We start from the raw sequence: 12,839 nt of genomic DNA, 5'->3' as shown, positions 1-12,839 counted from the left end.
TTGACACAATAGGAGACTCAGACAGTGCTAGAGCCACTGTTGGCACCAGTCTGGCCAATGTGGCTTTCTTTGTATGCAGTAACTAGAATAATAAGCATACAGATCCCGAGTGAGGTACAGAGAGAAATATTAAATTAGCCGGGGGCTTTTTAATTTCCACTTACCTGGCAGAAAGTTCCCATGTCAAATGCATGCATCAATTGGATGTAGCATCCTAGCCACGGCCCGAGCAGGGCGCAGACGTACATTCCGTAGATATGAGAAACTAGAAAAGTTTTGTGAGACTGATTCAATGACAGAAGGCAATATCATAATCAGACACTCAGACACTGTTACGTACGGGGCTGGAAGACCCGTCAATTCAGCAGGTTAGCCACCTTTGCACATCATGAGAAGAAGGTGAACTATCCATAAGTGCTTACCGGGAAGAACACCTCTCTCATATCTCCTCTCCAGTTGTCCCGGTCATGGAGCCGAAGCATCTCGCAGATGGCCGTCAGGTTGTAGTGAGAGAGCATCACGGCCTTGGGAAGACCGGTGGTGCCGCTTGAAAGCACGATGGCACCACAACACTTGTGAGCGTCTTGCCCATCAAGTACGTACGCTTCGGGGGAGATCCTAGCACCGGACTGGAGAAGAAGATCGTCTGGAAACTGTTACATCACCGGCGGTGCGAGAGTCAGTAACAAAAGCAGAAAACAGGGGATGAGAGAGTGAAGGAGGAGATCCGCAAGGAGTTACATACCAGAGCGTGGCCAGGTACACGGGACAGGAGAGTCATGATCGAGACCCGAGATCGATCACGCTGTACGGCGTCATCCACTTTCTTCTTGACGGCCGCGTCAACGATTATAATTTTGGGCTTCACGATCCCGATGGCGAATGCAATGTCTTTTGCCGTGTTCGAGTGATTGATGGTGCTATTTTTGTGTGTCAAGACTCAGATGGCCCTCCTATATCACCAAGATTCACTCTTTGATGCGAGTCTAAACTCACCTCACTGTGGCACCCGCGGCCCAAACAGCATGAGTGGCAAGGATATAGTCGACCTATCGCTCTCAACCACCCACCACACCAAAGATTCAGCAAGATGACCTCACGAACAAAACCGAGAGTCTGGAGAGAGCAGGTTTCAGGAACTCACACAGCTTCTTGAGATAATAGACACCACGTCGCCGGGTTGAAGTCCATACACCCTCCTCAAGGATTCCGCCACCCGGAAGGCATCCTCGCGCACACCTCCGTAAGTCAAACGCTTGTTTGACAAAGTGTCCTCGCAAATTACTTTGCCAGGATCCGTGTTGCAGACATTTTCCAGCATGAATTGGGTGATAGAGCGGTCACGCCGGAAGTGTACCTTGAGGGGTGAAGTGATTGGGGCCATGATGGGAATTTCGACAGATCGGTGTTTTGGCTGACCAAGAAAACTTCAATTGATCTACGAGATGCAATAAGTATTTTGATATGACTTGTGTTCTTTCCCCTTCCCATATAACATATCGAGCCAAGGTTATTAGGTACAGATGTTAAAGCGGCCTCCAGTGATGGAATTAGACATTTCCGAGCCGGAAAAGGGGTTAATTCCGGAGACGTGTAGGCGCGGGAAACAGGAGTTGTGGAACTGGCGTATCCAGAGGAGCATAGAACAGACAGCCAGGCCAGGTTTCTCCATCAACTGTTAATAAGTCTTGTATGTCGATCAAGCGAGAGGATTAAGGCTAGTTTAGAGCGCAGTAATAGCCAAACTTTGCGGGTCTGGAACCACTGTATATATATTGCACTATATTTCGATACAGCACCCTAGTTGCATTGCCTCATCTAGATGAACGAGGCCTTATCCATGGTGGAGCGACAGGCCTCTGACCACTCCAGTGAAAATAGCTCGTCAAAAGGCCCAGGGCCACCACTATCACCGCCGCCCTTTGCGGTGCCTTGGAAGAGCAGCGTGTAATAGTCAAGTTCCGGCTCACTGTTTGACCTAAATACCCCGAGCCACCCTCTGTCGACGATCTCTCCAAGGGCGTCTAACGCTCTGCGCGCCGCCCCCAGGGTTGTAGACAGGTTCTGGAGAAATTCAATCGCTCGCGTCAGCGAGGACATGGGCACGTCATCTCCGCTGCTCCAGTTCCTGCTGCTGCTGGTAATAGTGACATGCGGCACCAGATGGCAAATGCACTCCACCACGCATTCCACAGCGTTTAGGCCGAACGGAATTGGGTTGGTTCTTGAGGCCATGTAGGCCAGAATAGCCTCGATGGTATCACTAGCAAGCTCAATGCATACTCGAGACTCTCGAGCGTCGATTGCAGTTGTGTGTTTCCATGATTGTCGGATCAAGAGACGGAGCAGGTTGATTCGCTATGGGCCATACGATTCCGGATTCTTTTAGCCATCTGAACTTAACGAAAGAAGGTATGAGATCTGCTATCAGAGTCTCCGGTGAAGAATAAGCTTACCACGTATGTTACGAGTCTTGCCCGGACCTGTGCCTCAGGCTCTCCAGCTGCCAGATAGTTCGGGAGAATGGAGGTATCCCAGCGCAAACTTTCATGCGTTTTTCTTTGGGAGTGAAGGATCCTTGCATCCAAGATTTCGATCTCTTCCTGTTTGTCACGGCCTGTGGATGTCGGCCGCACGGCAAACAGAGAATCCCAAACCAGTGCCCATAGTCGAGCCCAGTTGATCTTGGTCTGGACGTACTGGGAAGACAAGACTCTATTTGTCGTCCGCACGTGGGACTCGGTGTCACTGCCATTATCACAGTTCGCTGTCCGGATTGACGCTGCTGTTTCAGTCGTGTTGGCAAAGTCGTCGACCCGGAACTCACTCTCCCGGATGAGGTACGGCCTCCAACATTTCTGGGCGATCCTGCGATCCATGTAGAACAGGGTCCACCATAGCCGTCTCCGCGCATCGGTCGTTGCCTCGGAACGACAGTCGTTCCAGGTTGATTCATCATTGAGAGACAAGGCGAAAGCTAAATGAACAGCCGTGCCGATGGCATGAGATGCCGCAGTCAACTTCTCGGTATGGATCATGTACATGGCCTTCAGGACATAATAACGCATTAGATCCACGTCGGGTGTCAAAAGCCACGGGGAATGACCACGGTCGCTTTCGGCAATGTGTTCGGCCATCAAAACGTATTTCCAACCTGGTAGCGTGGACGGTTGGTCTTCTCCATGGCTGCAAGGGTCGAGGTATGTGGCGACAGCGAGGACCAGGCACATGGACATCAGGAACGTCCGTGATGAGGGTCGCACAAGCAGGCAGAGGCTGTTGCCATCATGGATGAGATCATTCTCAATTTGTGCCCAGCGTTGCATGAATTCCCCTTCGTCAAGACACGGAAAGAAGGGGCTTAAGTGTTCAAAATATAACCCGACGAGGAATTTAAGCCGGGTCAAGGAGGGACAATTGCGGAGATATTGCTTTGTTACTAGTTGCTCGCTGCATTGCCGATCTCCTTCAGCAGAGTGTGGAGCCTGTTGCGTAAGAGGCAAAGCGGGAAGCAGTAGCTTCTTCAAAGCATTGATGTGAGAGCTCAACGAGGCGGCGCGGGAGTGATCAGGAGGAGACGGGGCGAATATCTCAGTATCCAGGGGTGCTTCAGCGTCGTCAGGCTGAGCAGCAGAGCCTGCGTGGAAAGCCTTGTCCATACGATCGACATGCTGCTCAAGACTCTTGAGACGATCCAACATTGAACCAGTATTGTGACTAATTGGCTCGTCGGGGGTGATGTCAACGGTCTCTGGCAAGGGCAATCTTGCCATTAACATGGGATATGTCAGTGGGATTGTCGAGAAGACTACGACTGCGCAGAATAACTCACCTGTCCGTCGTAGCACGGGCACCGAGGCCGGGAACTGGACCTCTCTTGAGTTTCCGAACTCTGGCACGGGCAGTATAGGTGCATGTTTTGTCTTGACGCCGGCAATTTTCGCAAACGGTGCCTCCAGCACACTTCGATAGTGTGTCAGCACGTGTTCGTGGGCCGACCATCCACTGCGCGGAGAGATAAAGGAGATTCGTTCACGTACCTTAGTCTTGCTCTGACGACATGGAATGCTAATTGGTGTTAGTCTACGCCCACAAAAAATACGAGCTCTGTGGAAATGAGCATATACCATGCCTTGCTAATGTATTTCCCCCGAGTCTTGGGCTTTGGCGATGCAGATTGTGGCCCGCCTCGAGCTACAAGAGCTGCCTGATCCATTTTTTTGCGTAGGACTTCCGGAAAGGAAAAAAAGGAGCACTACTGCCTTGGATTGGTGTGGATAGCGACTGCGATTGTAATGTCGAAGTTCCCCTCCATTCCCCCTTTTCGAGCGAGCCTCGGCAACCCCTCTCGACCCCCGACTCCCGGAGCCGGAGGCCAGATTTAGACACCGGACGCCTCGCACCCTTTTTCAGGCATGAGCTCTGGAGCTATTACTGCTTACCTGATATTGGCTGCTTGAATTCTGAGATAGCCGCTTCCTCCGTATTTCCGAATGCTTTGTCGGCCGCCCAAATCAGGATAGACAGATAGTATCCTCGCTGTTCGATTATTTTTTGGTCGTCATAAGCTGAAGTATGACTATACCACCACCCACGAGTGTTTGGAATCTCTTTTCTGTTCGATGTTGTGCGACAGAAGGCTTGCTTGAGAGGTGTGCATCGAACCTCACCAGCGGGCCAGTGACCGCACCGCCAATCCAATCCAATCCGGCCACTCCCCATGGAGGACAGCGACAACATTCACACTGCTGGATTGAAATCGAAGTCACTGATTGAACAATTGCTGCAAGTGCAACGGCTGCAGCCTGCAAAGAACGGTGGCAGTGATATCTTCACCAACGCAGGGCCACTCTGGCATCCGCCAGGGGCCAAGGGCATATACGGTGGAATCTGCATTGCCCAGAGCCTTCAGGCCGCTCAGGCCACGGTGCCATTATCCTTCTTTGTACATTCCCTTCACGGGCAGTTCGTTCTGGCCGGAAGGGCAGACGAACAGCTTGTCTATCAGGTCTCGCGCGTCAGTGACGGGAAATCATTCGCCACACGAACGGTCAAGGTAGTTCAACAAAAGGGAGAGAGGATAATCTTCACGGCGATCATCAATTTCACCCGAAATGACACATCATCGAGACAACAGAGACAAATCCGGCACTCCGAGTCGATGCCCAGGGGCATACCAGAGCCAACATCTGAGCAAGAATGCGGGACAGACTGGAACAACGCCTCCTCTGACAGGCCAGAACTTCCTCCGTACCTGACGAATAAGGTCGGCATTATCAATATCGACACCCAAAGCCCGCACGAGAAACGCATCCATCATTGGAGCAAAGCCAGCCAAAAGATATCCTCGTCCTCCTCCGGCAGAAGCCGCGGAGTCCACACACATCTCGCGGCACTAGCCTACATTTGCGATAACTATTTCATCGGCACCGTCCCTCACGTACACAGCATATGGGATTTTGTCAAGCCGCCGCTTACCGAATTTGAGGTCGGGAGCCGTGACCCGTCGCAACACCAGCACGAGACCGTGCGGCATTTCCTAGTTCCCGGTTCGGACGAAGAGGTGACCTTTCAGAAAATGGGCCAATCAACGTTCGACCCCCAGGATAATGAACACCAGTCCCGGCCGCGTGTGGGAATGATGGTCACCTTGAGCCACACCATGTTCTTCCATGCTCCGAAGGCCGTCCGCGCAGACGAATGGATGCTCATGGAGTTGGCCAGTCATTGGGCCGGCGATGGTCGAGGCGTAGCGACGCAAAAGATCTGGTCGAGAGAAGGCACTCTGCTGGCGAGCTGTGTACAGGAGGGCGTGGTTCGGCTGTTGGATCAGAAAGAGGATCGTGCTACTGCTGTAGAAAAGGGCCCAACAAGCCGACTGTGATACGCATGAAATACCTAAATATACATATATATCAAGTTTCTACAAATAATCTTTCAAATTGGCCAAATAATTTTCTTCGGCCCGATGGTAGGGTAATCAAAGGCGCGGAAACCTCGAGATTCAATGATTTGCTCTCGGTTTCCTTCTCATGCACTCGGAATTAGAATTCTATAATTCCGAAATCCCCCAGGGCCTGTAGCCGGTGGTATTCGCGGAGGACGCTTGGTGACTGTGAAATCGGATCCTTATAGCAACAGACATCGCCTCAAAACGTTGAATGACGAACATCTCCCCCCGACCTGGTATCGGTGCTTAAATGGGAGTCTGTTCACCTCCTTCAGCTCACCTCAGGAAAAGGCAGTGAAAGAGAGAGGCGACATATAGGAGAGAATCTTCTACAAAAACAACCTCGAGCGCCACATCACCTCTAGATTCCTCGCGGTAGACAACAGCGGTCTCAAGAAGGAAGCACGCACAGGTCGAAATGTCCAGTCTCTCCGGCATCCGAGTCGTTGAACTCGCCGGTCTCGCACCAGGGCCATTTGCGGGACTCATGCTCTCCGACTACGGCGCCAGCGTCCTCCGCATCGACCGGGTGACACCGCCGGCAACACCGAGTCCTGACGTCCTTGTCCGTGGTAAATCATCCATCAAACTGGACCTGAAATCCGCGGCCGGACGACGGGTATTGCTCCGACTGCTCCGCGACGGCGGCGTGGACGTCCTGATCGACCCTTTCCGACCAGGCGTGCTGGAGAAACTGGGGTTGGATCCATACAATGTCCTGCTAAAGACGAACCCGCGGCTCATCGTGGCCCGGTTGACCGGGTTTCGCAGGGACGGCAAGTACGCAACTATGGCGGGCCACGATATCAACTACCTGGCCGTATCCGGGGTGCTCGCGATGCTAGGTCCCACGGATACCAACAGTCACAACGACGAAGACGACGACGACGCTGCGCCTGAAGCCTCCAGGGGAACCCGGCGACGACCGCTTCCTCCCAGTCCGCCGGGGAACCTGCTGGCAGACTTTGCTGGCGGCGGCCACATGTGTGTGACGGGCATCCTGATGGCGTTGATCCACCGCAGCCGCACAGGCAAGGGTCAAATCGTCGAAGCGAATATGGTCGACGGCGTCTCGTACCTGGCGACGGCGCCGCGGCTGTCGCAGAAGATCCCGGGCCAGTGGGACCGACCGCGTGGGGAGAATCTCGTCGACGGCGGTTGTCCCTACTACAACGTCTACGAATGCAAGGAACCGGGAACATACATGTCGGTGGCGGCGCTAGAGCCTCAGTTCTTCGCTGCCTTATGTCGGGGTCTCCAGTTACGGCTGAACGAAGACGGCGAGTCCAGCGAGTGGGGTGGGAGACGGGAGGACCGCCAGACGTGGCCGCGACTGAAGGCGGTACTGAGGGAGAGATTCCGAAGTAAGACGCGCAAGGAGTGGGAAGATATCTTTGACGGGACTGATGCGTGTTGTCTCCCGGTGTTGTCGCACCAGGAGCTGGAGGCGTCGGGATACCAACAGCGGGCAGCGGTCGCTTTGTCTTACAGTCCCCCGAGAGAGCCCGCGGGTGGTGGCTGGGAGATCAGAACTCTGGCGCCAGGCGAAGGGGGGGAGACTTTGCTCCGCGACTGGGCAGGCTGGAGACAGGGTCGAGATTATGAGATCGAACACGGCGGCGGCGTCGTCCTTCGCAGCACGGCGAATCTGTGAAAACACATCTCAGCAAATCGAACTTGCCCGTAAGTGGGTCCATTCAGGAGTCAAGTATTTTCGATCCGCAAAATCAATAGTGATCGCCCGTCACTTAACCAGGTTCCACATATTGGTAGTCACACATATCCATCCCGCGGCGGCGAAGAATTAATGGTCAGTTTGAGAGGACGGAGTGATTTCCTCCAGCGACTTAACCATAATTATATATTAGGCTTTACCTGCCGATTGGAGTGATATAGTAGCACCAAGTCCTCGATCGATACCTCTTGTGAAGGATCCCAGAACGGCGGCACCTGTTGCACTGCCTCCAGAACTTTTCGAAGCCCGGCCATACCGCGGGTTGCGTGCTCAGGGGGCACGGTCCCACCTGCCACGTTAAGTGAGTTGTTGAAAACTTCCAGTGACATGGGTCCTCGATATCCTGTTGCGAGGACGGCGGCAGCAACGAGCTCCACCGGCATGTAAGCGCCTCTGGCAGTCTCGAATGGAAAAAGGCGATGGCCTCGCGACCAAGGCAGCAATGCTGGGGTCTCGGGGTCCAGAGGCTCTTTGTAAAGGCGTCGCGGGTTGACCAGCTCGGCATCCCCCACCTGAAAGAAGAAAATCCTGTCGCCGGGGACAGACGCCACGAGAGATGCGAGTGACAGGCACAGCAGAGTGATCGACTCCTCAATGGTTCCGTAGACGCGCCCATGCCCAGCCGGGCTGGGGGGATCAGCCCATTCCACAGCCAAAACGTTGAAGGCATCGACCACCAGACCAACGTTCGGCCGGTTCGCCGCCCGGACGGCCTCCCAGGACGCAGACCAAGTGTTTCTCGTGGCCCATGAAAGGCCCTCGTAACCTATCTTTAACATTCGACCGCCGTCTGCATGAGAAAACGCGGCAGCCATGTCGCCCATCTCGGCCAAGTCTTGGGCCACCGTTTTCAAATCCGAAGTCACCCCACTATCTGAGCGGATGCTGGCACACATGAAAACCAGATCAGTGTCAAACGCTCGCATGAAGGGAAATCGCTTCGCCACCAGGTCGAGGGTGGCACGCCTTTCTACTGAGTCTTTGATCCCCTCGATCTTTCGAAGCGGTTGGGTGCAGGAAATCCGCATTCCTAGCGATTTGACCAGCTCTCCAAGCTTGCGAGCCACCTGGAGATTTTCTGTGGTGGCCTCCCACAGCTTCTCCCCATCCAGACCGTGTTCCTCCAAGTACGCTGCCCAGCATTCGTCAAACAAGTCAATCCATTGGTACCCAGCTTTGGCGGCCGCCTCCAGGCGAGGGCCAAGCTTATGCTCTCTCCAATTACCCAGAGACAACGTTGCTATTCCCAGTTGGTTGTCAATGGTCCGAGGAGGCCAGGACCTTGGTCGAGGAATTGGTAAAGGGCCTTTCATGGTTGTGCTCAACAAAATTTGGGAAAATTGGCTGAGTGACAGTCGTCCTATGTACGGGTGGTACGTTGGGGGCCGATGAGGAGATGGTCGGGAAAGTGCTGCTTCGGTCACACGTTTGACTTATTATTAGCCAAATCGTGGTCCTTGCGGGTCCATATCTGCGGCGAACCCAAACACCTTGTCGGAGGTCAAATTAATAGACCGTCACTGAGCCAACTGGTCACGTGTGTCGACTTGCAGAGGGAGGGACTCTACTTCCTCCTTTTTGAGAGAACCGCACTTACTTGTGCCGCTAAGCGGTCAAGAGTTGACGACAATGTCAAAGATCCTCATTTCATATTCGGCGCTCAAGCAAGGCCACAGCAGGATTCGACCTGCCATTATGGCGACCTTGCAGGCCATAGCTCGTCGGCCTCCGTGACCAAGTCGAAATCTTTGACGGGTCAACTTATCCGTTGAGGTTGGAGTCCGACCAGCCTACGTACTACAAGTACGCACTTCGTGTGCTGTACAAAGACAGTTTAAAAGCGGCGTAGTTTGGGTGGGCGAGCACCTCGTGGAGCCTCACCAGGGGCCACTGCAGCCTTACCCTCCATCCAGAACATGGGGGTGTGCACCGCCCCATTTGTGGCCTATCTATGGGAAACTTCGATTGCACAGTTCAGAGACGGAGATTTCACACCTGGTCGGAACGACTGTCTGATACACTCCGCGTCTGCCTGTCGCCTGGTGTAGATTCGCTGCCCGAAACACAGCAGGAGGTCCCTCTCGCAGCTTGTCGCTAGGGGATGGTGTGAAGCACCAAGCAAATGCCGAAAGACGTGGTAAGCCACGGCGAAATAGTTGATCAATTTCTGCATTGAGTGGCTCTCGAAATATTGGCCCTCACATCGCAACTTGAACTCCCGCCTTTTCCGTGAGGGATCACTTTTCATACAAATGCAAACGTACAAGTCCATAAACCATGTAGCTTCCACGCCTACACCTTCTCGGCACGGCTAATATCTCTGGTCTTCTCGCCTTCCCTGTCACCATCGAGCCCTCTTTCCGTCTCTCCGCTGTATATGCCCCTTGACTCCACGTCTGACGGAGCGACCTCAGTTCCCGCCTGCTTTCTGATTCGAGCCATCTCTGCCGCCGGGGGTGCTTCCCACTTGGAAGATTTCATGGGAGACACATGTTCAATGTACATCGTGTCAATCTCCTCCAGCGTTCGGCCTTGGCCTTCAATGACGAAAAAGTACACAAGCAGTCCTGCAGCCAAGTTGCATCCGGCAAACACATAGCCATAACGGAAATCGATCGCGCTGATGATAAATGGAGTGAAGAATGCGAGGAGGAAATTCCAAGTCCAATTGCTTGCGGTTGAAATGGCCATACCCTTGGCCCTATATCGTGACGGGAAGAGTTCGGCAATCAACGTCCTGTGTCACGAACGGTCAGCAGGTCTCAACGGCAATTAGATGCGTCAAATTTTTCTCACCAAACCATGGGGCCCCATGTCGTAGCAAAACCCAGAATGAAGAGACACGCAAAGACAATCATGGCGATGCCGGCATTGGGTGTTCTGGATGGGTCCTGGTTGTCCAACGAGAAGTGGCCGACTGATGCAAAAATCATGAAACAGGCGAACATCCATAGACTCCCAGCGATCAGGGACTTCCTTCGTCCATAGTGTTCAACAAGATAGAGGCCAATGAATGTGACCCCGAAATTGACACCGTTGAGGATCATTTGAGTGACGAAAGAGCTGATCTGGACGGACTTGAAAATCGTGGTGCCGTAGTAAAAGAAGAAATTGGCTCCCGTAAGTTGTTGGAACATCTGTAGCATCACACCGAGCGCAATTCGATATCTATGGTCAATAAGTCAACCAAGTATTTCTTCATAGTTGCCGATATCACTACTCACCCCATTCTTGGTGCTCTAAGCATAACTCCGAATTCGTGGATCGGGTTACCTTTTACCTGATCCTCGGCACGGAATTTACTCTCAATCTCCTCCATTTGCGTGTAGATAGAGTAGTGGTTAGCAGGAGCACCGTACACCTTCATGAGAGTTTGTTTGGCTTCTTCGGTTCTCCCTCTGCGGAAGGCATATCGTGGAGTTTCGTCGAACAAAAGCACGCCCAAGCCCAGGATAAGTGTCCATAACCAGCCGAGGCCAATGACAATCCTCCAAGATGCCGAATTGTTCTGTTGGCCTTTGTAAGTTCCGTAGTTGAAACATGCGGCTAGGAAAATCCCGAGAGTGATGAAGAGCTGGTAGGTGCACACGAGGGCGCCACGGATCCACGGTGGAGCAGTCTCGGCTTGGAACATGGGGACAAGAACTGACAGCGCCCCGACTCCGAAGCCAGTGACTAGTCGACCGATCACAACTTGGATCCATGAGTCGACAGACGCGATCTGAATGACAAATCCGACCGAGACAATGACGGACCAAAAGCTGATGGAGAATCGACGACCAATCCTGTCCGCCAGTGGAGCAGCCATCAAAGCCCCAATCAGCGTTCCAATGGATAGCTGAAGAGCGTTAGTAGGTCGTTTCCAAAGTATGGCGAGGAGCAGCTCGTCCATACCATTGCGACTATCAGCCCGGACCTGACATCGCTGAATTTATACTTCCCATCTCCCTGAGATTGTGCAAAACGTCTTTGGAAGTCTGGCATTTCCAAAAAGCCTGAGATCTGGCCAGTATCGTAGCCAAAGCTGGATGGTGCATCAGCATATGTGCAGCCATTCTGTGAGTTCAACTTACATCAAACCGCCCATGGAGACCAAGCAACCCATGGCCAACGAGCGAAGTGTCACCCGTGGCAGGGGCGAATAGTCAAGGCCAGCCAGAGAGCGCCTGACATCCTCGCCCTTATCGGAATTGGGGTTGTACTTGTCAAAGTACACATTTGTACTCAAGCCCTTCATGTTGGGTAGTGGTGATGGGAATGGATATTTTACGAGTTCGACAGAGCTCGGACGACGGCACCAGCGGGGAAGAGAAGGGTTTTAATACAACAGGGCAATCTTGTGTAATCCATCTTGGGGCACTGATGTCATTCTGCAAGGGAGTATTCCTACTTGCAAGGGTCAAAGCCGAAGAAAACCTGGGGATGGCCTATTGGAATGCTACCATGGAAGGTGGCGACGTTTGCAGCCCACAAAGCCTACCGAGCGACAGCTCGGCACGCGGCGAGTGGATTCAAAGGCCATCAGCGGAGAGATCGTTCTCGCTTGGGAAGAGGCAAGAGCGAAAATGATAGATGCAAGCCGTGGTGGGCACCATGGGCACCATGGGAAGGCTGTTGCACAAAGGATAGCCTGGTCTGGCTGGGTCCAAGCCTGGTGGGTGTTGACTTTCTCTCATTCGAAGATCGACGTCACATTTGCGTTTAGCGTGTCTTGGCAGCACCGCATGACATCACGGCTGCTTCTCCGCCGCGGCATCTTTCTTCGATTTCCTGTTGACAATGTCTCGCCAAACAACGAGACTCTTCGACACCACCAACTCCATGCTGGCAGCACAAGATGATCATTGCGTCAGTCGATTCACAACCCGCACATCCCCTCCATGCGATTGGGGGAATTTCAGCGACACCACGTGTCTGATCAAACGTTGTCCGGATGCGATCTTCGATGTGCTTCTAGCTACCTTGCGTCCGAGGACCGAGCTCTGGATTGTACTTCGCAATGTGATCATGATGCTCTAGACACGAGGGCAACGAACAGAGTGTGGGGCGTATGGTGTAGATGAGGTATTGGCTAGCATTATGAAGATCTTCGCACAGGATTTCAGAAGGCAAAAACAAAGCCGTCAATATTTGCATTGTGCGGTCTATTCATCT

The 12,839-nt window shown here is 53.1% G+C and overlaps 6 protein-coding genes across 6 annotated transcripts; 2 read left to right on the top strand and 4 right to left on the bottom strand.

The window, feature by feature from the left end:
• Window positions 1-404: 404 nt before the first annotated feature.
• Window positions 405-1,384, bottom strand: A1O5_06819 (uncharacterized protein; the record flags this gene model as incomplete). Its single annotated transcript, XM_007747410.1, has 4 exons — window positions 405-653; window positions 746-920; window positions 997-1,049; window positions 1,145-1,384. The coding sequence occupies 4 exons, from the start codon at window positions 1,382-1,384 to the stop codon at window positions 405-407; spliced, it is 717 nt and encodes a 238-aa protein (XP_007745600.1).
• Window positions 1,385-1,818: 434 nt separating this feature from the next.
• Window positions 1,819-4,216, bottom strand: A1O5_06818 (uncharacterized protein; the record flags this gene model as incomplete). The annotated part of the gene is made up of 3 exons (XM_007747409.1): window positions 1,819-2,358; window positions 2,457-4,068; window positions 4,128-4,216. 3 exons carry the CDS (start codon window positions 4,214-4,216, stop codon window positions 1,819-1,821), a joined length of 2,241 nt encoding a protein of 746 aa, XP_007745599.1.
• Window positions 4,217-4,720: 504 nt separating this feature from the next.
• A1O5_06817 (uncharacterized protein) lies at window positions 4,721-5,884 on the top strand (the record flags this gene model as incomplete). The annotated part of the gene is made up of 1 exon (XM_007747408.1): window positions 4,721-5,884. One exon carries the CDS (start codon window positions 4,721-4,723, stop codon window positions 5,882-5,884), a length of 1,164 nt encoding a protein of 387 aa, XP_007745598.1.
• Window positions 5,885-6,368: 484 nt separating this feature from the next.
• On the top strand, window positions 6,369-7,604 carry A1O5_06816 (uncharacterized protein; the record flags this gene model as incomplete). Its single annotated transcript, XM_007747407.1, has 1 exon — window positions 6,369-7,604. The coding sequence occupies one exon, from the start codon at window positions 6,369-6,371 to the stop codon at window positions 7,602-7,604; it is 1,236 nt and encodes a 411-aa protein (XP_007745597.1).
• Window positions 7,605-7,807: 203 nt separating this feature from the next.
• Window positions 7,808-8,998, bottom strand: A1O5_06815 (uncharacterized protein; the record flags this gene model as incomplete). Its single annotated transcript, XM_007747406.1, has 1 exon — window positions 7,808-8,998. One exon carries the CDS (start codon window positions 8,996-8,998, stop codon window positions 7,808-7,810), a length of 1,191 nt encoding a protein of 396 aa, XP_007745596.1.
• Window positions 8,999-9,977: 979 nt separating this feature from the next.
• A1O5_06814 (MFS transporter, SP family, sugar:H+ symporter) lies at window positions 9,978-11,922 on the bottom strand (the record flags this gene model as incomplete). The annotated part of the gene is made up of 5 exons (XM_007747405.1): window positions 9,978-10,422; window positions 10,482-10,853; window positions 10,910-11,523; window positions 11,580-11,709; window positions 11,759-11,922. The coding sequence occupies 5 exons, from the start codon at window positions 11,920-11,922 to the stop codon at window positions 9,978-9,980; spliced, it is 1,725 nt and encodes a 574-aa protein (XP_007745595.1).
• Between the last annotated feature and the right edge of the window lie 917 nt (window positions 11,923-12,839).

Source organism: Cladophialophora psammophila (genome assembly GCF_000585535.1).
Source record: "Cladophialophora psammophila CBS 110553 chromosome Unknown aczJe-supercont1.10, whole genome shotgun sequence".
Taxonomy (NCBI): domain Eukaryota; kingdom Fungi; phylum Ascomycota; class Eurotiomycetes; order Chaetothyriales; family Herpotrichiellaceae; genus Cladophialophora; species Cladophialophora psammophila.
The sequence above is the reverse complement of the archived record's forward strand: the minus strand, read 5'-3'. Positions and strand labels throughout refer to the sequence as shown.